At 42.7% G+C, this 24,013-nt stretch overlaps 1 protein-coding gene across 2 annotated transcripts in view; it reads right to left on the minus strand.

Annotated features, from left to right (window-relative positions):
- The window catches only part of Arhgap42 (Rho GTPase activating protein 42), a 230,748-nt gene that overhangs the window by 51,644 nt on the left and 155,091 nt on the right, over positions 1–24,013 (minus strand). For both annotated transcript variants that reach the window (NM_001430509.1, NM_001430510.1), the window contains 2 exon segments: positions 6,681–6,791; positions 16,533–16,634. In NM_001430509.1, coding sequence (NP_001417438.1) covers positions 6,681–6,791; positions 16,533–16,634 — 213 coding nt within the window.

Genomic DNA, 24,013 nt, shown 5'->3' on the forward strand with positions numbered 1-24,013 from the left:
CTGAGAAGTCATGAACATGCACTGTCCACTGTCCTGCTTCCAAATGCATCATGAGACAACTACGGGAGCCACTAAGGGGATCACAGAGAATTGGGAATGGTCTCGAGACAAAACAGAAGGTGAAAGAGCATCAGATTTACAGACTGGGCAGGATATCACAGGAAGGAGCTGGCCACGGACAGTAACAATTTGTCCAGAGGGAGGGAAGAAAAATTACCACAAGGTGGCAGTATAGATCCTGTTTGGGCTAGGGAAGAGTTTTCAAGAATTCAAAGCAGGTTTGCAGAACTTAGAATCACATGATCTTTTCTACTCAAAATTAAATCTTCAGAAAAGACATTCCAGGGGTTAGGGATTTAGCTCAGTGGTACAGCGCTTGCCTAGAAAGCACAAAGCCCTGGGTTCGGTCCCCAGCTCCGAAAAAAAAAAAAAAAAAAAAAAGAAGAAGAAAAGACATTCCATATTCCTAGCCTTGAAATCACAAATTCTTTTGTGCTTAATTACTATATACTTGCATCTGTAAATAAGGAGAGAGCTTATCATAAAATTATGCGACAGGCATGTTTACTAGAAACTTTATCTAGAAACATCATGATTTTGATACTTTATATAATTCGCTGCAGTTTTATTCCACAGTCTTAGGCACTGGCGTGGTCAGCCTACAACTTCTTGCTGCAATAAAATGGAAAACATTTTCATAAGAATCTTATACTATTTCACTTGTTATTTTTCAAATTAAAAGAGAACGACTAGACTATTTGAAAGACCTTTCTATGTGAGTAGCTTCTCCCACCTCCTCTGTGTGGGGAGGCAAGAGTACCCCAAGAGTCATCTCACATGGGTGTTAGGACTGCCAATCCCTATGAGCCGGATGTAAAAGAAAATGATGACGTCATGCTTTTCTTCAACGTGTAAGGAGTTGTGTTCATTTTAGGATTCTGACACTTTCAAAATGTTTTCTTAAGTTGTTTTCTTTTTCTTTTTCATGTAATTTAAACTTCCGGTTTAGAGCAAACTGGAGCTTAAAGCTGGATTTAAACCCTCTGGTTAGGCCCTGCATGTATAAATCTAGACTTTTCCAAAGGTTAAAAACAGTAAAATTTTTGGAAATGCATAACTACAGGAGTCCTCTGACTTGCCATCAGAAGAGTATTTCTCTGGTGGCATCTAATGAGCCTGCGGAGAAACTGTCTCGTTGTGACGTCATAGGGAGCTGGTGTCATTTCAAAGCCATTAGAAGCCACCCAGCTAGTTAAATTTACAGAGAAGATATTTTAAAACATTGAAATAAATATATAAAATAAATAATGCCCCTAAATCCACTTTTTTAATATTCTGACTTCTCAGAGCATGAGGGTGGGCGGGAAAGGACATACTGTACTGTGTGTGTCAGAAGTATAATGGCATCTCAATAGTGTGTGTGGATTCCTGGAGTCTGGCTTAAGGCTCTGGAGTAAAGTTAGTTTATATATTAAAAGATAAGATGCATACAGAAGTGTCACGTGGTTGCCACTGTGCTCACGACTACCCTTCGCACACGCTGACATTTGTCAAGTCACTCGTCAGGAAGCAATTCGGTAGGGATCGCAATGAGCCGTCATTCTCCACTGAAACCTGTTTACAACCTGAGCTTTAAAACCCACGATTCCAGCACTTCTGTCTCCCCGAGGTTGCTCTGTATCCTAAACATTCCCGAGACAGCGACGGCCACAGACAGAAATCCACCTGCCAACCTCGTTAGTGGGGCTGCAGGATCGCTTAGTCGGAGGAATCCATTTCCTCTCATGACATGTTCTAAGCACCCAATGGGGAGTGAAAAATTTTATTGAAGTACATAAAAATTACACACCAGATGCTGGATAGATGGCTCAGTGGAGGATCTGGGTATCAATATCAGGTATCCAAAGGGCGGCTTATAACCTCTGTAACTCCAGTTTCCAGGGAATCTCAGTAGCCCTCTTCTGGCCTCCATGGGAATTAGGCACACATACGTCCACACAAATACATGCAGGCTAAACTCATACCCACACAAAATAAAATAAATAAAACTGAAATAGTAATTAATGGCACACCCAGAGCCTTTTTCTCTGTGCTGCATTTCCCTGGAAGCAGCTTGAAAATCTAAACCGAAATGCGTGTGAAACAAGGGCCCCTAGATGGCAGCAGAGCTCAACTTTTCAGAAAGGAGTGCACACTCACACACATTGATGGCGCACTGAGCAGATGCCATGGCATTAAGCCAACGATGTTCGGTAGAAAGACCCGGAACTGTGAAGAACTGACCTTCCCAGACCCTCTTCATCTTTGGTCAGTGTGGGGTTAAAACAAACAAAGAGGAAAAGAAGGCTTAAGCTCACTGTGGAATAAATGTGACCTTTACAAAAATGTCAGAGATAACCATTACTAATTGTCATATACATGTGTCAAGGTGCACTTGTTCAGATCCATCAAGAAGATGGCCCTCCCCCTACCATGTGGGCTTAGTGGCAGGTAAGCATCTTTACTCCAGATTCACATTGCTTCAGCACCAGGGAAACCTCCTATCACTCTTTATTATCTCCACAGTGCTTAGAGTCAAATTATTATTGTTTAACCAGACCAAACCAGACCAAAGTCAACACAGATACCGGGTTTGCAGATAATTTTTAGAACTAAAAATACTTTCATAATTTTCCCACCTATTGGTTGCTGCTTGACTGAAATATAAACGAATGTGGTAGGCATGCATTTGCTACTCATCTTTACACACACAACTCACTGGGCTAAAGTAAGAGGACAGAGTGCGTGCAGTGTCTAGGGAGAGGCAGAACCAGCCGCAGCAGGGGCCTCCATAGTCCCTACTTCCTCCAGCCACACACTAATTCCTGACAGTTCCACAACCTCTGGAAACTGGGCACAAGGAGGACAGGACACTCCACACCAAAGTACATATGTGGGAAAGGAAATGCACGATGTCCAGACCAGAAAGCAAATTGCAAAACTAACCATTTGCAACTGCCCTGAACTTGTGTACACAAAATCCGAAAGAATCCCATAGGTTGATGTCATTATGCAGGTGAAGGCAGACGAGTTAGGTCAAGGCCATGATTGGACAGTAAAAAAATAAGGCGGGGACAAAGCTATTGTAAGGTGGGAGAGAAGGGGAAGAAAGGAGACTCAAGATGGAGACAGGGAAGGATGACTCAGATCTGGGTGGTCTTGAATTGCCAAGATTGCTGGGATGGATTTCTGTAGGCAAATTTATCTTATCTAGGTGGGCAGCTTACATCCTTATCAATGGGTTGTGAGTTTATTGTGTGGTTGTATCGTGGGTTGAGAATTTAACGTGTAAATCTGATTGTTGGGTTACAGTTTGTTGAGCCTTGATTTTACCAGGTAGCTGGGAGTTTATACTTTAACGACCAAGGGTCATTGCTGGGAGTGTGGGTAGAATATGTGGGAGGGAGCTGTGATAGGCCAGCCACTGCTGGACTTCTAGAACCATGATTTTACCAGGTAGCTGGACCCAGAGAATTAGAGGCTTGCAGAGAGCCACTGGGAGAGCTACTAATCTGAGATAAATTAGCGCTAGTTTCAATGACCCGTTGGAACCAGAAGTAGTGGTAGCCGGGGTAATCGTGGGAACCAGTTCTGCTGCTTTTTTATTTTTACTGCAACAGAATCCATCTTAAAGAAAACCAATAGAACTAATAAACTACTCCTGTGAGATCAGTGTGTAAAAGACTGACTTTACACTGGCATACACATCAACAAACAATCTGAAATGAAACTAAGAAAACTCTCATCTTCAACTGCCTTAAAGGAATAAAATACTTAGGAATTAATTTAGTAAATTTAATTCAAAACATATTCTGAAAACCATGAACACAGCATAAGTAAATTAAAAGATTTAAACAAATAAAAATTCTCTCCCCTTCACACTCTGAAGAACTTCAAACTGTTAAGACGACATTTTTTTCCACATTGATGAACAGGTACAATAAAATCAGATGCACATCTCACTCACATCTCTGCAGAACCTGGTGATTCTAAATTCATGTAGAATGGGAAACAACAGTAGCTGACCAAAGAGCTCTCAGTAAAAACAGAGTAGGATGCTTTACACATCTTAACGCCATTCCAACTTAATGCCAGACATTATAAATGTGCAGCATGCTGTGATAGGAGCAGAAAGACAGACACAGATCAGACACCATGGGAGAGTTTGGATGGACAACACTTGGTTCCCAGCTGGTGGCACTGGGACTGGGAGGCTGTGGAACCTTCAGGAGGTGGGATGCTGCTGGAGGAAATGAGTCACTGCAAGTTGGACCTAGAGTTTACCACCCACTTGGCTTCTAGTCCTCTGTTCTGCCCAGATCTGGGCCAGCGCCCATGGCTACCTTGCCTTCTCCTTCACAAAGGACTGAGTCCCCTGAAACAATGAGCCAAAACTATCTCCCCATATACCACAAATCTCTGGTCAACCAACGCTTCACAAGACTCTCCAGCGTCTCACAACTAGGAAATGAACACACAAACACACACACACACATACACACACACACACACATACACACACACATACACACACACATACACACACACACACACACACACACACACACACACACACACACACACACTTGCTTAAAGTGAATATCAGCTTGCATTTCCCCACAGTTCAAGAATACTAATCATATCTTTTGCCTGCCATCTGTGAACAAATTACTATAAAATCTCCTCTTCATACAACTAAGGTCATATCATATAAAGATGTACCTGAGTGTCGCCAGACAGAATGGGCCATAAAGAAGTTCAGATCAGGCAACAGACAACCCCCAAGTCACTCTCCAAGAGGTACACAGATAACAAAATTTCATTTCATGTTCAGACAAGGAATAATTGCCCAACCACTAGGCAGAGTCAGGAAGACAGGCAAACATGGAAAGAAATATGCAGAACTGTCAGAATTAATGGGCTCTCATGCTGTGGTGCAAAAAATAGGCCTCAACCTAGAAATGCTGAGAGGCACGTGTGACAGGAGTTCTCAAACTAGGGGAGAAGTAAGAAGTGTGGCTTTCTAGACTACAGTGATCCAGGAGGAGGCTGGATCAGTGGTTCAGAGAGATTCCAGTTCTTCGAGAGGATACGAGTTTGGTTCCCAGCACCCGAAACAGTAGGCACACAACCTGTTAACTTCAGCTCCCAGGGATCTAATGCCCTCTTCTGGCCTCCAAGGTGTGCACGCATGTATACATATATACGTACACATATATAAAGTTTTTCTAAATCTTACCCGACTCCCCCCCTCCAAAATAGTCCATCATGGAGCTCTCTATCACGGCTTAGTCAAAAAGAGGGGACCAAGAGTCATGAGTAGCAGCCTTTGCCATAGAATATGGCTCATTCGGCTGGGAAGCCATCCACAGGCCACAATAAGATTCAGAAGGCCTCCCCTAGAGTCGTATGGAGTTTGATCAGATGGTCTGTTAGGTAAGTTACTTTCTCATTCTAAGGGAATTTAACAACTTAGCACTTTAACAAGCAATGAAGTTGGTAGAAAATTAAATCCCTGAAGCTGAGTTGTGTTTCCAAAGCTCCTAATCCTCCTGGCTCAGGGACTAGCCTTATAAGATATAGAGGGCCTTGTTTACCAGACTGAGTTGGTGGACCCCAAAGCTGAGAACCTGCAACTCAGGAGGGGACCCACATTCTTGCAGCCTCTGTTCCTCCTCATTGCATATGTCTGGTGAGATCCCACAAAGAAACAGATTGTGACAGATGTGACTTTTCACTAGGTCATCGTCTCTCTAAAGCAGGGACAGGTTATTACTTTTCATTATGCATGAGTATCATTGGAAGAAACGGTTAGCTGCTCTATGGTTTCCTTAGGCACAGGCCTGTCTTCTCATCTCATGGGAACTGAGCTGTGTCTATGGATCAACATCAGAAGACTGCCCTGGTGCCAGAGCTGACCTTATCTATCACAGATGCCACCTTATGAAAATTCTTATGTGAGCAACACTGTTACAAATTAGACCATACTTGGGAAAATGCTAAGAAAATGGAATAAGCTTAATTAGGTCCAGGATCCCAGCCCTTGGGATGTGCCACCCACGTTCATGACTAACACACCCCTCCCATACCCCCAGTTAATTCTCTCTTAAAAGGCACTCCTATATATAACGAAAAGGGAGCATCCTTCATTCCCTGAGCATTTCCCACCAAATCAACTAACAAATAAGACTTCACTGCCATGCAATGGACACCATTGTTTAGCTTTAAATTAATAGATTTTATTTCTAGCATAGTTCTATGTTTTCTCAAGAAATGAGGGTTCTCCTCTGCTCCCTCAAGTACACATTCTGCATCCCACACATAAGGCCTCTATGGTTAATAGCCTGCATTCCTGTGGAAGAGTTATTACAGTCATGAGTCAATATGGATACATTATTAACTGAATCCAAAATTTGGTGTTTGAATTGTGCATTCTATGGGTTTTACTGGTACATTTCATTCATTCGCCATTACAAAATGACAGAGAGGAATTTGCTGCCCTAAAGGTATTTGTCCTTCCCCAGTTTCCCTTTTAAAAAAATTCTCATTCATCATAATTTCAAATGAAAAATTTTTCTCTAAAACATTTTTCTCATAGATCATTTTTGAAGCTATTTATACATTTAAAAGCTAAAACTTACCGGTTCCACAAACTCAAACTTCTTTTTCTCTTGAACCTCTTGGATTTTAAAGACATATTCTAATGAAGCTTCATAGAAGTTCTGATGTTCTCGGCCAATCTGTGAATCAGCCTAAAAAAAGGAAAGCCCAGCATATGACACAGGGTTAAACCCTCATGAATCTCTATACAGAGGGAGTAAGCACAGGGTGAACCCCACAAACTCTCATGAATCTATTACAGAGGGAGTGGGCACAGGGTGAACCCCACAAACCCTCATGAGTCTATGCACAGAGCGAGTGAGCATAGGGTGAACCCCACAAACCCTCATGAGTCTATTACAGAGGGAGTGAGCGCAGGGTGAACCCCACAAACTCTCATGAGTCTATACACAGAGGGAGTGGGCACAGGGTAAACCCCACAAACTCTCATGAGTCTATACACAGAGGGAGTGGGCACAGGGTGAACCCCACAAATTCTCATGAGTCTATACACAGAGGGAGTGGGAACCCCACGAACCTTCATGAGTCTATTACAGAGGGAGTGAGCATAGGGTGAACCCCACAAACCCTCATGAGTCTATACACAGAGGGAGTGGGCACAGGGTGAACCCTACAAATTCTCATGAGTCTATACACAGAGGGAGTGGGAACCCCACAAACCTTCATGAGTCTGTTACAGAGGGAGTGAGCACAGGGAGAACCCCACAAACCCTCATGAGTCTATTACAGAGGGAGTGAGCGCAGGGTGAACCCCACAAACTCTCATGAGTCTATCACAGTGGGAGTGGGAACCCCACAAACCTTCATTAAATACTAACTTCTGCAAATAGTTTTAATGCAGCTTCAACTCATTAGAGCTTATAGTGAGTGGAGTCAAGGTAAATACAGACACATACACAGAGCTAACCATCAAAGGGTAGGATACAACAAGCTACAATACCTTCACGAATGAAATGAAAATGCTACAGTAAACAAAAAAAAAGAGCTCTATTAAAATCACAGTAAAATTATGGGGAGAAATCTCCAGAGAGGAATACCAAGGCACATGAGAATCTACAGAAAGAATCTAGAGACAGCACTAAATTCTGAGAGAAAATGGCAGAAATTGGCTCTCGACATCAACAGTTGACAGTGAATTAATTCAGCCTAGAAGGGGAACAAAGATGTCTGAACAGAGAGGAAGGAAAGCAAGAGAAGGTGATGGAATAGACGTGTCTGTCCTGAAACAGGACTGTGTTTGACAGCGGTGGGGTGGGGCAATGGGGGTTGGAGTAGGGCACTCTGCGTGGGTGGGCTGGACAACGAATAATTATATTCACGTGTGAGAAGTTCACACTGGAATCTCCATCTTTGTAAGTTGAAAACTTAAGAAAGAAAAGAGAGAGAAAGAGATGGGGGAGGAAGGCAAGAAAGAAGAGAGGAAAGGAGGCAGGAAGGGTGGGCAGAAGTCACTGTCGTGAAAAACTGGAGGTAGACAAGCCCGGCAGAGCTGCCTGCAGAGGAATCAGGGAAAGTAAGGTCATAGCAAGTCTGGGTTTTAATAAAAGAAGTGTTTAAGGATGTTAATCAAGAAGGTGACACGCCATTACAGAAAATCTGGCATAAGCAATTTCTGCGCAGAGCCAAAACCAAACAAAAAGCTGAGAACAGTTCCATAGCGAACTGTTCCACCAACACCAGGGGCACCTCTTCCTCCTGACTGCAGTCGGGTTAGGACAGAGCTACTGACACAGGTTCACTGCTTCTCTGTGTCTCCTCTTCCATGCCGTCGTCAGACATCTTGGAAGAGTGGCGCTGGACCTGTAGAAGCACATAGGCTACTTTTCTTGTCCCATTCGGTTCTCCAGCAGCAGCTGGGATTGATGGAGGCAGCTGAGTGGCGCTCTGCTGCCGGCTGTCCACTGAGAGGTAACCTGGGAACAGACCGTGGTTCTGAGCCATTGACAAGGCTAATGTAGCCAAGCAAGGTAGCACAAGAATGTGCGGCTTCAGTTTCTTGTCCTGGTCATCACAGAAACAAGGGTTTTACTTGGAACCTCTCAAGATGACACATACTTAGTATGTATTTGGCCATAGAGTTATAAATAATCCAATACTATCAGCAACTCACTTGGGGCTTAAAGTTGAGAATTCCAGAGTTTAAACTAACATATGTTGAAAATTAGGTAGGTTTTAGCCAAAATTTTTCTGGCTCTGGAAAATCATTTAGGAACAATGTAGTCCCGAGTAGGAAGAAAAAAGAAATTCCAGATAAATGTACCACTGTTTCTCTTATCATCATCGAGGAGAATGAGCTAAGCTGGGCATCAGAAGGAGGGGCTAGCTCTTGAGAGACAACATCTAATTTGTACTGTATGTTGTTTTCTGTGGCACCAGTCGTCTCCATATGACCACCTTCAAACCACAAAAACCACTAGCAGTGAACGAAGAGTTGGAACTAAGAGACAGTGGTCTCTCCAGGTCAAGCTCTGAGCACAACATTCTGTTTCAGGCAGCATCCCATTTAAAGATTCAATTTTCTTTAAAAGGTGTGATCGATCATAGACAGTGCAACCAAGCACCTAAGAAGACAGTAGAAACCCAAGGCACCTTCAGAGTCAAAGTGACTGGTTCTAGCTCAAGGACTGAGCAGAAGACTCAGACCTGCAGGCCTGACCGCCGACATCAGAAAGGCTGCTAACCAGACTGACACTGGCCAGTAGTGGATCATACTGGCCAAGAAGAGTCCCATAGTAACCAGCCTGGCATTGCTGAAAATAACCTAATGAGACAGTTGTGTCCCTAAATCAACCACCAGACTTCCAAAACAATGCACCCAAGAAATGGGGATATCCTAGGAATCTCACACTGGGAGACAAAAAAGGTCTGGGAGTTTGCCTCCAGGCAGGAGAACCTGTCCCCAACACCTTGGCCAGAACTGTTTAGATTTGCACATCCCTGATTGGCCCTATATTTACTTTTTAATCTCATCTCAGGACGAAAGATGGACCTGGTGGGGGATGTCCACTCGATCTAATTTTCCCTCTTCCCAATGTAGCAACATTGAATAAACCTGACTTTTTTATGATTTGTTGGGCTCTTTTAATTGGCTTCTTGAGGACAGGTGAACTAATTTGGTCTCCTGGGGTACAGAATGTGACTCCAAATGTGGAAAACTCTCCCTAGCTGATAAAAATGGCAATGTGCCTAAACTAAACTAAATTGTGCCTGAAAGCAATATGGCTTATGGGAAATACTGCCTTTCCTTCTAGGGGAGATGTGAATGATGGTCATGTGGTCACCCTGCAGTGAAACCCTGGGTACTGACTCTCTAGTGTCTGAATGTTGCCTTGTAATGACAGCTTTTCAAGTGTGCACTTGGAACTCTGACTGAAAGAATTCAGCATGCCTGTGTGCCTTCCAAGGGTGAAGGCCTCTGCACCTGCCCTCCTCCGGGCTTGTCTCTTCTTCCCACTCTTGTCTCTCTGTCTTATCACCACATGAATCACAGCCACAAGCCAGTGGTTGTTGTGAGCTTTTCCACACAGTTACGCCCTAGTTGTAGTCTAGTGCGCCCCTGACATAAGAGTCTGAAATCATCTCTTTAGAGATTTGGCTGCTGTGTAGGCAGCCATTCCTCTCAAGGCCCCAGCCCTTCCAATGGAGACTGCAGAGAGAGAATCCAGATAGTTATTTTTGCCAGCTTTCAGTTTTAGATGCTTTTGCTTATTAATATGCAATAAAAATCAACTCAATGAAGATTCTCAGAGGGAATAAAAAGGCCACCAGAGGGAAGTATACATAAAGACTACGACAGCTCCATTTCTTCTCAGTACAAGATGAAGAAGGGCATTTTCCACCTGACATGAATTCCCTTAGCTAGAGGCTGACTGGAAAATACTTAAGTCAGGATTACTCACACCCATAATTTCAACATTCAGGAAATGGAGGCCAAAGGACTGCTGCAAGTTCAAAGCCAAGGCACACAACCACACTCTACAATGTGGGACTCTGTCTCAACAAACGTAGAAAAACAAAAGCAACCAGTAGAGGAATAGGGACAGCAACTCTCAAAACCATTCAGCAGAAATGTGTCCTGTCTACAGTTATGTAGGGACAAAGAGCAGAGATGGAGGGAAACCCAAACAAAGAATGGCCAAGATTGAGAGCCATTCCATGGGCAAGAACCGTCACTATCAATCATACTTGCAGACAGGAGCCTAGCATAACTGTCCTCTGAGAAACTCCCCCAGCAGACAGAAACGTGCAGAGATCCACACTCAAACATTAGTTGGAGCTCAACAAATCTTGTGGAAGAGTTAGGGGAAGGAGGGAGGGACGAAAAGAGGAAGAGAACTTCTCAGAAAGATCAACAGAGTCAACTAACCTGGACCCTTAGGGACTCCCAGAGACTGAACCACAACCAAATAGCAAGTATAGGCTGGACACTAGGCCCCTCACACATATACAGCACATGTGCAGGTTGGTCTTCACGTAGGAGCCCCAATAACTGGAGTGGGGGCTGTCCCTGAATCTGACTCCTGCCTGAGGAGAAGGCAGGAGGAAAATAGGGTTAGGATCTGCTGAGAAGGTCCTGGAAGGAGAGGGGCCTGATATTAGAATGAAAAGGGAATAAATAAATAAATGTAACTAAAAAACAGACTTTGTTTATAATACTAGCAACAAGCGTTGTCTCCTTCTTTTGACTAGGTGAAACAACACTGATTCAGCTTCTAAGTGGGACAGTTTTAAAGCTAACAGTGAACGGCAGCAGCCATGATGTCTGAGCAGAGGTGTGCCCTGTTGCTCATGGAGCAGAAGGGACTTTAATCATGATTCCATAGTAGCTGTAAGTCCTCTGGGATGCCGATGTGCTGTCTTGGGGTGAAGCATGGAGAGGCCTCAGGGAGTCTTTGGTGAAGCATGAGCCCTCCAGGGAAAACTGTGAGTGGTGAATTCAGAAAAGAAACGGAGAAGTTTAGAGTTGGTGAGGGTATATGAGAAGACTGGGAACGAACAAACAAAAGCAGAAACTACAGCAGGGTGTGCTGCATTCCTGGAATCCCAATTGGCTAAGGTAGGGGATTGGCGGGAATCTAGAGGTCATCCATAGCACATTCTGCCATGAATACACCGCAAGAGCCTGTTGAGAAGGGAAGAGAGAGAAAACAAGACAGAGAATCAGAAGGAATGAAACGTGTTTGTCTATTTATGTATGTGTGGACCTGCATGAATGCAGGCAGGCATCCAGAGAGGTCAAATGGTGTAGGATAACCTGGAACTGGAGTGACAGACAGTTGTGTGGTACCATGTGGGTACTGGGAACCAAATCTGAGTCCCCTGTAAGAGCAACAAGTGTTCCTAGCCATTGCGCCACTGCCCCAGCCCCAGAAGTTACATCCAGATGGATCAAAAGGGTGGTTACAAAATACGTACTTTGGCATGTTGAACAGGGACCTTACAGTAGAAATGACAGAGTGAGAACAGACCACATCCTGTAGACAGTGCAAGGATTTCAAAGGAACCAGAAGATTTCTGTAAGGGGACTGCATAATAAATGGATTAAACAGGGGTCAGTTGCAGGTAAGATGGCTTTTGTGGTTATAGCCAAAGTGGCTGGTGCACTGCCATAAACAAAGGTGAGTTGAAAGCTGTGGGATGACTGGAAAACAGAAAAAAATTGAGTATGAATTCCATGCACCTAAGGACAGAATATTAGCATGAACAGATCACTAAAATAAAATTAAAGGAACACATAGGATGCATAAGGTTTCTCAGGCCACTGAGTGGTAGCTGGCTGTCCTGGGACCTCTGAGTGGTGCAAGCTGCCCAGACATAGCAGGATAATGGCCTTTGACACAGGCAGTGTACACAGAGATTAGAGTGCACAGAGATTAGAGTGCACAGAGATTAGTGTACACAGAGATTAGAGTGCACAGAGATTAGAGTGCAGGAAGGGGTTTAGCAATGAAATGGTGGTGAAGAGCAGGACACAGGGTCTGAATGAAGGGCGTGGCTCCCTGAGGGGTGAGGTAAGAGGCATTTGTTGAAGTTTTCAGTGGAAAACTGAACCGCATTTCTAAAAGGAATCCACTTGTCCTTTTACATTTCCTATCTGTAAGTCAATGAATATCTACTGTCCTAAGCTCATTCTTTACCCATTAGTATGACTCAAAGGTATAAAGCCTAGAAATACAGCCCCAACAAGTAATGCTGGGATGCAACCTTTAGTATTGTGACACAACACAGTCCCTCATCAAACGAATCTGAGACATACTCTATATTCTGGCTTAGTTCAGTATTTCTCAACTCTTTCAATGATTTGCCGAACAATATTTTTAGGTTTTCTCCTTATACATGTGTGAGGGTTGGCAGTTTGGGAGTGTGTACTTAGCTGTGTGTGTGTGTGTGTGTGTGTGTGTGTGTGTGTGTGTGTGTGTGTGTGTGTAAGAGAGACACTGTCTCTCACCAAACCCGAAGCTCCTTTATTCAGCAGACTCCTGGCACTAGCCCTAGAATCAGTTGGTCTCTACCCAACATGCACTAGAGTTACAGGTGTGAACCATCACTCCTAACTTGTAACTCAGGAGTCCAGGGACCCAAGTGCAGGTCCCGATATTTGCAAAACAAACACATTATCCTCTGCCACATCTTCCCAGTTCCAAACACACAAGCAATTCTAACAGCCATACCCATACCATTTGAGTCACACTATGTGGTTTAACTGTACCAGGGCAATGTCTATAACTGTTGGTACTATGAATGTTTGCTGTCTATAAGAGTTATAGACTCTAAGTTCATCTCTCATCATTTCTGCAGGGCAAACTCTTAACAGTAAAAATTCTGTCAGCTACCTGGCACATTTTAAATCTGTGGAAATAATCCATTAGGTTAAATGAAGAATAGTCAATATTTTTTATGTCCTGTGAGTCAAACAGTGCATGACCATAGGCTGGGGAAGAGATGCAGGTCTTCAAGCACAACATTGGGAAGACAGAGGCAAGTGGGTTGGTTTGAGCTTTAGGATAGCCAGGGCTACCTAGTGAGAGGTTGCGAAAGAAAGAAAGAAAGAACGAAAGGAAGAAAGGAAGAAAGGAAGAGAGGAAGATAGAGAAAAAGAAAACAAAAAAGAAAAAGAAAAAGGAGGAGAGAGAGGGAAGGAAGGAAGGAAAAAGGCAATGTCGTTTACATGCCGTCATTAATCACCTCCCTCTTGTATCCGCACCTGGTTTTATCATTGCTTTGCAAATGTTTCTCATATATGAGGGTTAGAAACTGCTCTGCTATGGTATATAAATTCCCTAACAATTTATTATTTAATTTAGTTTAATATCTTTTAAAATCAATATTTTATATGCATTCATGCTCTTCTGTTTTTTCTTCACAGTCTCTCTCTCTCCTTCCTTCCTTCCTTCCTTCCTTCCTTCCTTTCATCTGTTTGTCTGTCTGGGTATTTTTTTGTTTCATCCTGGAAAGAAATTAATCATTTACATATCAAATGTTATTTTTTAAGTCCAGCCTGTGGTCTTGATGTGTCTGACTCTAGCTCTCTCATTACTTATTCCAATGGCCTTTTTAGTTGCTGGCCTTGGAATGCTGTCAACACAAACTGACAGTTTCATGCAGTGTCAGCGCCTGATTTTTCCAAGAAAATTGAGTAAGGATGCAGCTATGCAGGTGAGAAGACAGGGGTCCTTTTGAGAGCAGGTTACTAGCCTGATCCTGCCCGGGGAAAGAAGCAGGTGACATTTAATGCTATATCACAGAACTACACACAGGGTGGTGACTTAGCTCCCCAACAGGTCCGATTCCTGGAGGAGCAGCAGGAAAGGCTCCACGCCACACTCTCTGTGCTCCATACCAGGAGCAGCCTTAATTCAATGTCAGCTATGTTGTGCTATGGGCCATGCTTCCTAACAGCAGCCCATAATATGGGCTTGCATGCTGGAGAGTAATTCTGGATAACATTGTTAACCCTGTAATCCCTTTCCATCTCCAGCTAGATACAGACCCCCAACAAATACCTAGTTATTCTCAAGTAAAAGGCACTCACAGCCACTAGCAAGGACAGTATTAATACCAAGCTAAGCTGTCAGGAAGATGGGAGACACCCTGTAAAGAGACTGAATTTCAGGAACAGTTACTGCTTCCTGAAGAGGATGTAGGTACCATCTACCATCTCAGTAAGCATGGTCCTTATCTGTAAAGATCCTGAACTTCCAGGCTATGCTTCCTGCCACGGCAGGCACTTGCTATGGCTCACCGATGACACTCAGTAAAGACTTCAGCCATATGACTACATCTATGTCCATACTATAAACATGTCTCTCCAAAGTTAATTGTAATGCAGTAGACAAGGAAACATGTGGGACTTCATATATTTGTAATACGTAGACAATCCTAAATGATGCCAGATAGAGCCAAGTCTGATAGTGTTAGACATGGCCAAAAAATTATGAGAGCCCAATTCAGGCTTATATCAGGTGGTCTTTTGTTTCATTTTGGCCACAAGCATCCCACAATTGCACAACTATATAATGAATAATGTTTGTATTGCAGTTAAATAATGGTAAAAGGCAGAGATGTAAATGAACAGCTATAAAACATCAAGTAAAACAAACTTCCTAATACCAATCTTCTTTTTAAATTATTATTTTTATTTTTAACTTTCTGTGTATGTGTAGTGTGTCTGCAGGAATTGATGTGCATCATGTGTGTGCAATGCCCACAGAGGCCAGAAGAGGCTCTAAACTAGACTTATACATGATTGTGAGCTACCAGATATGGGTGCTGGGAACTAAATCCAGGTCCTCAGCAAGGAGCATCTGAACTGCTGAGCCAGATCTCCAGGTCCTAATCAGCTTTAAACTAAGACATTGGACGTCCTCTAGGAGAATGTGAGCAACAGGACACTCCAGGTCCTTTCCTGGCACTGGACTAAATTCTTCAACCTCTAAGTGTCAAGCAGCCATCGTGGCTGGACTTGGTAGTCTGTGAGGTGGGAAGAGTGAGGAGAGCAGAGGAGCAGAGTGAACTCGGGAAATAGTTCATAAAGGTAGGTGGCTTTCCTGGGAGATGTGTCTGAGAAGGTCCTCCTCCCTTGTGGACTTTGCAAACACAAAGATGGGAGAAAGGGGCTAAAGTGGACAACTACATAAGCAAGTTCTAAGACCCTGAGAAGGTAGAGAACTCAACATATTCCTGCACTGACTGGACCCTATGCCACACACGCTCTCAGGGGTCAGGGTGGTGCTCCACAGTTTTACTGCTCTGAGATACCAATGTCAACAAAAGTAGAACTTCCTCCTCTCTCTCTCTCTCTCTCTCTCTCTCTCTCTCTCTCTCTCTCTCTCTCTCTCTCCCCCCCCCCTTTTTTTCTAAACTCCCTCTCCTGAGACTGGTGCTGCATAGCTCCAGCCTGTCAGGGCTGCCCTTGACAGTGCTATCTACATTACCAATAGCAAGAACAAAATGATTCAAAACAAGAGAAGATGAAAATTGCTAGCAGGCATGAGACAGTAAAGTGTCCCTGAAATAATTAATGTAAAGTCACTGAGATTTCAGAACAAGCACTTGTCCATGTCCTTCATCTTGCTGGAAGCAAAGCCTTAAGAAGTAATATCACCAACATTTCAACTTTAATTTAAAGACTACAGTATGAACTGAATAGATCCTGTCTACTTAAAATATGTCCAAGGAAAAGAAAAAATCTTGTCTCAGGCTTTCTTATTATTGAAGGAAACCTGTATCTTACACAAAGAACCATCAGTACTGACTGCCATACAGTGTGAACTCGCCCAGCTAACCACGACGACGATCATTTAAGAAGTTACGGGTGGGCATACAGCCAGGCTGGGAATGTTGAGGTCACATGATTTAATGTGCATGCTTACCTCTTGCAAATGAGACTCCTTCTTCTTAGCCGACAAATTCAAATGTTTATCCAGAATAGAATAGTATTTTTCACTCTCTTTGTCAAACTTCTTCTTTCCATCCTAGGGAGCAGCAATTTAAGAAAAAAGATTCAGATTAAAACATCAAAGGAACCTCCATCTTCTCCATCCTCAACATTCTCGCCAACGGCAAAACTTATGAGGTAAAAACTTTAGCTTAATAGAGGATACCTTCATAACATATCTGCAATGTGACCAGGATGGAAATGTCTAATTTTTTAAAGACTGTTTTCGTAAGTCAAATTAGTTATCACATAACCAATCTAGAAAATCGCCCACATAACTCTTCACAACATGATCTTCTTTCACCAGGAAAAGGTGTCTGACTTTGTCTCTCTCCTTTCCTTATCCCTCTTCTTCCCCCTTTTTTTTCCTATCCTCCCATAATTTCTGTTTCTTTCTTTCCTATTCTTTCCATCCTTCCCTCCATCCTCAGTTGTATTTCAGCCTGAAACCCGTCCAGCAATCCCCCATCAGTGCAGCTGACTGGCCACCACTAAACAAGGAAGACAATTCACCCTTCAGACCAGACTAGAATCTCCTCAGTGCAGTAGAGGGTGGCTGGGCAGTAACAAGAGCAACACATACAGTCAAGTTTTGCTATTTCAAATAATTCTTTTTTACAGAGAAGGAAGATGTTTAGATTTTTGTCGGCTTTAAATAATTAAATATAATTAAAAGTCAATCAAATAAAAGATTAGTGATATCTTTTATCACACTCCCTGGATGGAATTCTAATAGCTGGTGTTTTCTTTTTCCTAAACCTTTTTTTTTTCTTTTCTTCTTGGTAGTGGTAGGGAATCTTGCTCCATTTGTGAGGTCATGTAAAAAATTCCGTGCATAAACCACCTTGGCCATTTCAATGTGCAGTCTTGACCAGGTGAAGCTTTTCAAGGGCTAGCACTTCACAGTTTGTTTAAATGGCTATCTCTGGCTTCCTTCATGTGGAGTGTACTGGTTTTGTGAACCAGTTTTGTGTCAACTTGACACAAGCTGGAGTCATCAGAGAGAAGGAGCCTTGTTGAGGAAGTGTCTCTATGAGATCCAGCTGTAAGTATTTTCTCAATTAGTGGTCAGTGGGGACGGGCCCAGCCTACTGTGCGTGGTACCATCCATGGGACCTGAGTTCTATAAGAAAGCAGGCTAAACAAACCATGGGAAGCAAGCCAGTAAGCAGCACCCCTCCATAGCTTCTGCATCAACACCTGCCTCCAGGTTCCTGCCTTACTTGAGTTCCTGTCCTGACTTTCCAATGATGAACAGCAATGTGGAAATATAATCCAAATAAGTCATTTTCTCCGCAACTTGCCTTTTAGTCGTGGTTGTTTCATCGCAGGAATAGAAACCCTGACTAAGACACTGAGTGCCCAGACTCTCTAAAGCAAGGTCCTGTGGTTAGAGTGCACCAGGCCTTGATTCAGCATGTGCATCCCGTCAGGGGGAAGAAAGGTGCTACTTGACTGGGATGGTTCTGGACCTGTTCCCAAATGACAGATTTGCAAACAACCAGGTAGACTCAGTTGAAAGCAGGAGTAACTACTACCTAGATGATGAGACATCTGAGCTGAGGTTTAGGTCACTTTGAAGACATGAGAAACACACTGAGTATCTGTATAGTGAAGGATTACATCTGTGAAGGAGGGAGAGGGAAAAGTGGTGATGAAGGAGACAAGAACCTCTCAAAACAAAACAAACAAAAACAAAAACAAAAACAAACAAAAAAACAAAAACAAAAACGAAACAAAACAAACAACATCACCTCTACAGATATTTACTACCTCAGGAGAACATATAGTATTTCCATAAGAAACACAATGAAAAATACTTGTGTTTCCATTGAAAAAAAAAAGGATGAAGAACCCACACAACACAGGATGTGGAAAAGACACCCAGCCCTCCAAAGACCAGACAAGCCCAAGCTTCTGGATGGGAAGAGGTTGCAGTCACTTCCGTCGTTCTCAGCCATGGACACTCATATTTGGTTCCAGAATAAACTGTCTTTTCCTGTCCCCTATCAGGGAGAGTTCTGCTTTCATGCTGGCATGAGGGAACAGCAGATGTTCAATGAGCAAATGAAATTTTGGTTGCACCGGTGGGCACCTCAGTTGCGCGAAGATATTCTACCTGCTCAGTCAACTGGAACACAAGACCCGGGGGTCATTCTCCAAACAATCTGTAACTGTTTGACATGGCTACAGAGACCTAATATCTGTGTGTGAGCAGCTGCACAGGCAGAGCCAGGCTGACAAAGGGGCTTAGAGTCCCATGCTGGGCACTGACGAGGAAGGAACTGGGTTCAGGAAGAGCATGCAGCTGTTGGAAGGACACTTACATCTCTGTTTTCCCTTAGCATTTGGTGACATTTTTGGAAATGTTAATTTGATGCCAATACATCAGCACATCTGGCAACACAGAGAGCAATCCTAGAAGCAATTTTTGAATTCTTATTCAAACCCTGACACGAGCTGAGACAAAAGATTGGAACATATAAAGGAGGCTATAATGTACAAAGTGAGTTCTAGAAAACCAAAAATAGTAATTCACACCACCCTACAGGTACAATTCAGCACTCTTGTGAGCCAGGTCTTGCCTGAGAACTTGATAGTATGTCTCCAGAAACTAACTCTTGTGTCTTGTGCAACTAGTGATGAACAAATAATTTTTTTCTGAAACCAGTGTCCCAGAGGGAGAAAAGAAATTGATCTATAAATCTTTATTTATATGTATTTGATTATATGATCACTGCCTCTTAGTGTTATGAAAATATTAGAGAAACAGAAACCTACCTATCATCATGACCCTTTCCTGAAGGCCACTTTTGTACTAGGTCACCATTTAAAAAAATACCAATGAAAATAATGATTGGATGGACAGAGAAGTGGCAGTGGAAAGGGCTTTTGATAAGATGCTACAGTCATAGGTGACGTACTATATAAGCTGCATTGTGTTTAGCACCTTGGTTGGGGCAAATATATGTGTGTGAAAATCCACAAAAAGGTGGACACAAAGATCAAGGTTATGTACATACATATTAAATAAAATAATCCAAAGTTTCAATTCAGTCCTGAGTCCACACAATAGCAAGGAGGGGCAGCCATTAGCATGGCTGGTAAGCTGTTTCCTTCTCAAAACACAGTGATAGCCTCTGAAGAAATCCATGATGGCTGAGTCACTGTGGCTGGACCACACCTTCAAATTACATAGAGAACACAGTGCTGGGGGAGCCATGACAACTCCAAGTGTCAATGTCACTATCAGAGCAATTATTCATTACAAAATATCTAATAGTTATAAAATTTTAGGCATTCTGTATCTATGAGATTAAAACACACTGTTGTTAAAACCATACTAACTCAAAGCCTTCTGCTGGCTTCAAGAAGACACTTTGAAGAACAGTATGATGGTTCGAATATAATGGACTTCATAGACTCATATATATAATACTCAGTACCAAGTTGAACTTTTGGGGAAGGATTAGGAGGTGTGGGTTTGTTGGAGGAGGAGGGTCAATGGAGGAAATCTTTCAGGTTTCAAAAGACTTGTGACATTCCCAGTGTTGTGTTCTCTCTCTCTCTCTCTCTCTCTCTCTCTCTCTCTCTCTCTCTCTCTCAACTTCAAACAAAATCTCATCAATCCATTCCCCACCAACGTGCCCATTCCAGACTGACAACAGAGAGACATTCCTGAGGGCTTCTTCCAGAGTAGTTGCAACGTTCTCATCCCCATATTGCCCCTTTCCCAATTACATCACCACGAGTAAATGATATTCAACATAACAAAACAATATCATCCTTGGACAGCAAAGGTGTCCTATACACCAGACAAAAGGATACGAGAATAGACATGGATAATAAGACATGAATGAAGTCTCAACACACAGAACAGAACACCCAAAGCATAATGAGGATACAAAGAGATGCTCAAACTCATTAACAGAGAAAACCAAATGAATCCATAAGATGTTCATATTAGAATTATTAGATGTTGCCAAACATTACAGAATTGAATGACATTTGCTGGCAAGATTGCACAGTGAGGAAAAAGATGCTTGCCACCCAGATGATGACCAAGTGTTGATCCCTGGGACTCACATGGTGAATGGGGAGACCTGATGCTCACCACTTATTCTGTGGTGTGATAGTCTACACACTTGTAGCAGGCATGCATCACACACATACATAAAGTAAGTAGGTGAATAAATAAATTTGAAGAAACGTGAACACTAACACATAGGACTCTGGTCTTCTCCTTCTTCTGGAACTAAAGGTGAACCTTCCATTTTAGAGGGAAGGGTTACCATAACCATTCCAGACAGACCTGCCCTCAGAAACAAGTTCTGAGTGATTTTTTTCTAAGGACAAGCTGACATCTTGTTCATGAGTACACTTTTTATAACTCATCAATCTGAGCCTTTCCCCAATTCTATTCTTGTGTCACATGTATGCATGTATGTGTATATATAGCTTGTGTGTGTGCATGGAGGCAGAGATAGACTTCAAGTGACTTTTATTCATTGAAGCAGGGTCTTCTCCTTAGGTCCAAGCTCATAACATATCTAATCTTGCTAGTCAGCTTTATCTGAAGATCCCCATTCTCTGCCTTTCCAGTGCTGGAATTTCTGTAGGTTCTTGTGCCTACCTGGTGTTTGCATGGTTTTTACAGACCGAAGCTCGCATACTCACACTTAAACAGTAAGCCCTGTACCCTTTGCGCTCTCTCCTCACCTAACTTTGGTCCCTTTACCGTCTTATCTTATATATGGTACCTATACTCTGAGGTGACCATGACTAGAACAATTAAAAGGAAACAAACCTTCCTTAAAGTTGGAGAAAAACAATTTGTCTACTCTAAAAGATAAGCACACCCAACTCTGACTTGGTGAGCTGATACTATTAGCATCGCCAGAACAAGGCCAGGTGTCAGCAGAAGCACTATGGGTAATCAGCAGAAAGCCTGTGTGGTCCCCAAGCCCAGGCTATCACACACACACACACACACACACACACACACACACACAATGGAGCAAATAAACCACAGAAACTTTTCTTTCCTCCAGAAGAATGTGGGGTGAAGGTGGGTCAGAGGAAAAATGAGAGAGGGTGTAAAGGGGAGGGAAGAGAAGAGGAACACAAGGAGAGAGAGGGAGAGGGAAAGATTTGGGGCAGAGAAGGCAATTGGACAACGAACTCTGAAGTTTCAGGCCTACTGGCACAGAAGGCCGCAGAGTGGGTAGGAGGGTCCATCTTTCATCTCTGCTTGGTCTGCATGGGCCGAGCATAAGGAGGAGGGGCAATGTGAATGGGCTATGGTCTCATAGGCTCTGACACAACAGTATGAATAAAATTATGATTGCGTAACTCTGTATTCCAGACAGGACATTTGGAAAATAACCCTGGGCAACTGCATTCTGAGATGTTCTAATTAGTTACCCAAACTTTTTTTCCACACTAAGCATTAAAATTTCCCTTTGCTTTGCAGACCACTGGAGTAGAAAAACATGGTGTAATAAAATATTGTGACAAAGGTTTAATAGTATGCTTTTGATACAGGAAATATATGATTGGAACTCAGGAAGGTATTCTCTAGTCCCCAGGGTCAAACAATAGCAGGTAGAAGTTAAATTTTATATTGTGTTAATTGTAATGCTGTTCTACATAAAATCTCTTAGAAACATTGGTTGAGGAGAAAGTTTCTTCTAAAACTTTATGTATGTATTTGTTTGTGCATGCATGTGTGCTTTTGTTTGTATGTGTATATGTGTATGTGTGTGCAGGTGTGTGCATGTGTGGATGTTTGTATGTGCACAGGATGTGTGTGTGTGTCTTTGTGTGTGTGTGTGTCTTTGTGTGTGTGTGTGTGTGTGTGTGTGTGTGTGTGTGTGTGTGTTTTGTGTGTGACTGATGTAGTCCTTAAGCAGCAAAATGGAAGGAAATGGATGTACAAGCAGGAAGGACAGTCAGCACAAGAGTCCATGACCAAATAGCCACTGCAGTAGGAGGAAGTAGCCAGGTGCTCAAACAAAACAACACATCTCATTCACTCCTTAGGAAGCCATTGTACCTTGGTGAGCAACGAGAGAGGGCACTCAAATGTCTAACTCCTTCTTATTAATCAAACTTTTTCTCTTGAGTGTCAGAAAGCCTACTGCAGTTCAAATGGTCCCTTCTGCAGCCATGGAGAACCGAGAGCAGTAGTGTGGTGCTCTGTCAGGAGTCTAGTTCAGATGGTCAAAACGCCCCTCCCAAAGTCTTGAAAAATACAGGGCAACAGTGTGCTGGCCAGTCAAGAGTCTAAAGGACAAGAGGGGCCAGTGAATGTTGAACTTCTCACCCAAAGTTCAGAAAAGGGACATGTGGAGGGGACAAGAGGAGAGATCCAGGGAGGGAGACCTAAGGGATAAACTGGGCTCAGCACCAAATACATAAGATCTTCATTGTATATTATCTTTATGACTTCGAGATAAGGTGAAGGACGCCCTTCACGTGACCTGCAGGCTCGTTTACAACCTTCCCTTGAGTCAGTCTTTATTCTTTCCTATGACAGGCCACTCAGAAATATTTATGGATAGGAAACAGTATATTATAAGGATTCCCACCTAAAAAGTAAGACTTTGACGTTCCTAGAAATGAATGACTATGGGTGATGCAGCACCAATAAATCATAACACCAACAAGAGTGGACTGCTTCTGAGGTCCACATCAAAACAACAACAACAAAAAAAACATAGAGTGGACTGCTTCTGAGGTCCACATCATAACAACAAAAAAAAAAAAAAAAAAAACAAAGAGTGGACTGCTTAGTTTCAATATGTAAAGGAAACAAAAGAGAGAAAGAGTCAGAGGTAGAACACAGTGAAGTTCTGGACATTGTACACCCCTGAATACCAGCTTATAGAATTTTTCACAGTAACAGAACCTCTGAATTGTACCTGGACAAATAGGTACCAAGATTAGACAGCACAGTTCCCAATCTCCTAGGAAGATGTGTTTATCCGACTAGTGCCTGAGTACAGCATCAAAAGAAACTTCTAGAAACTTTGTAAAAGGCTTTATCTCATTTGACCTTTAGTACCACAGAGAGGACATCGTCCCAACTTGGATTGTAAAATGCCCTTGCCTACCCCTGACTTCCTTCTATTAACTGTATTTTTTTAACTTAAAAAAGTGTGTGTGTGTGTGTGTGTGTGCAGGTAATCACAGAGGTCATACGGGGGTATCACATCCTTTAGAGCTGGAGTTATCGGCATTTATAACTCACCTGATATGGGTAGTGGGTCTCAAACTTCATTCTGATAGAGCTATGACCATCCTTAACTGCTGAGCCATGTTCCAGATCTCTCCACTGACTTTTGACATATAGATAGATAGATAGATAGATAGATAGATAGATAGATAGATAGACTTTTTAAAGAAGGATTATGT

This window comes from Rattus norvegicus, chromosome 8 (assembly GCF_021556685.1).
Source record: "Rattus norvegicus strain SHRSP/BbbUtx chromosome 8, alternate assembly SHRSP_T2T, whole genome shotgun sequence".
Taxonomy (NCBI): domain Eukaryota; kingdom Metazoa; phylum Chordata; class Mammalia; order Rodentia; family Muridae; genus Rattus; species Rattus norvegicus.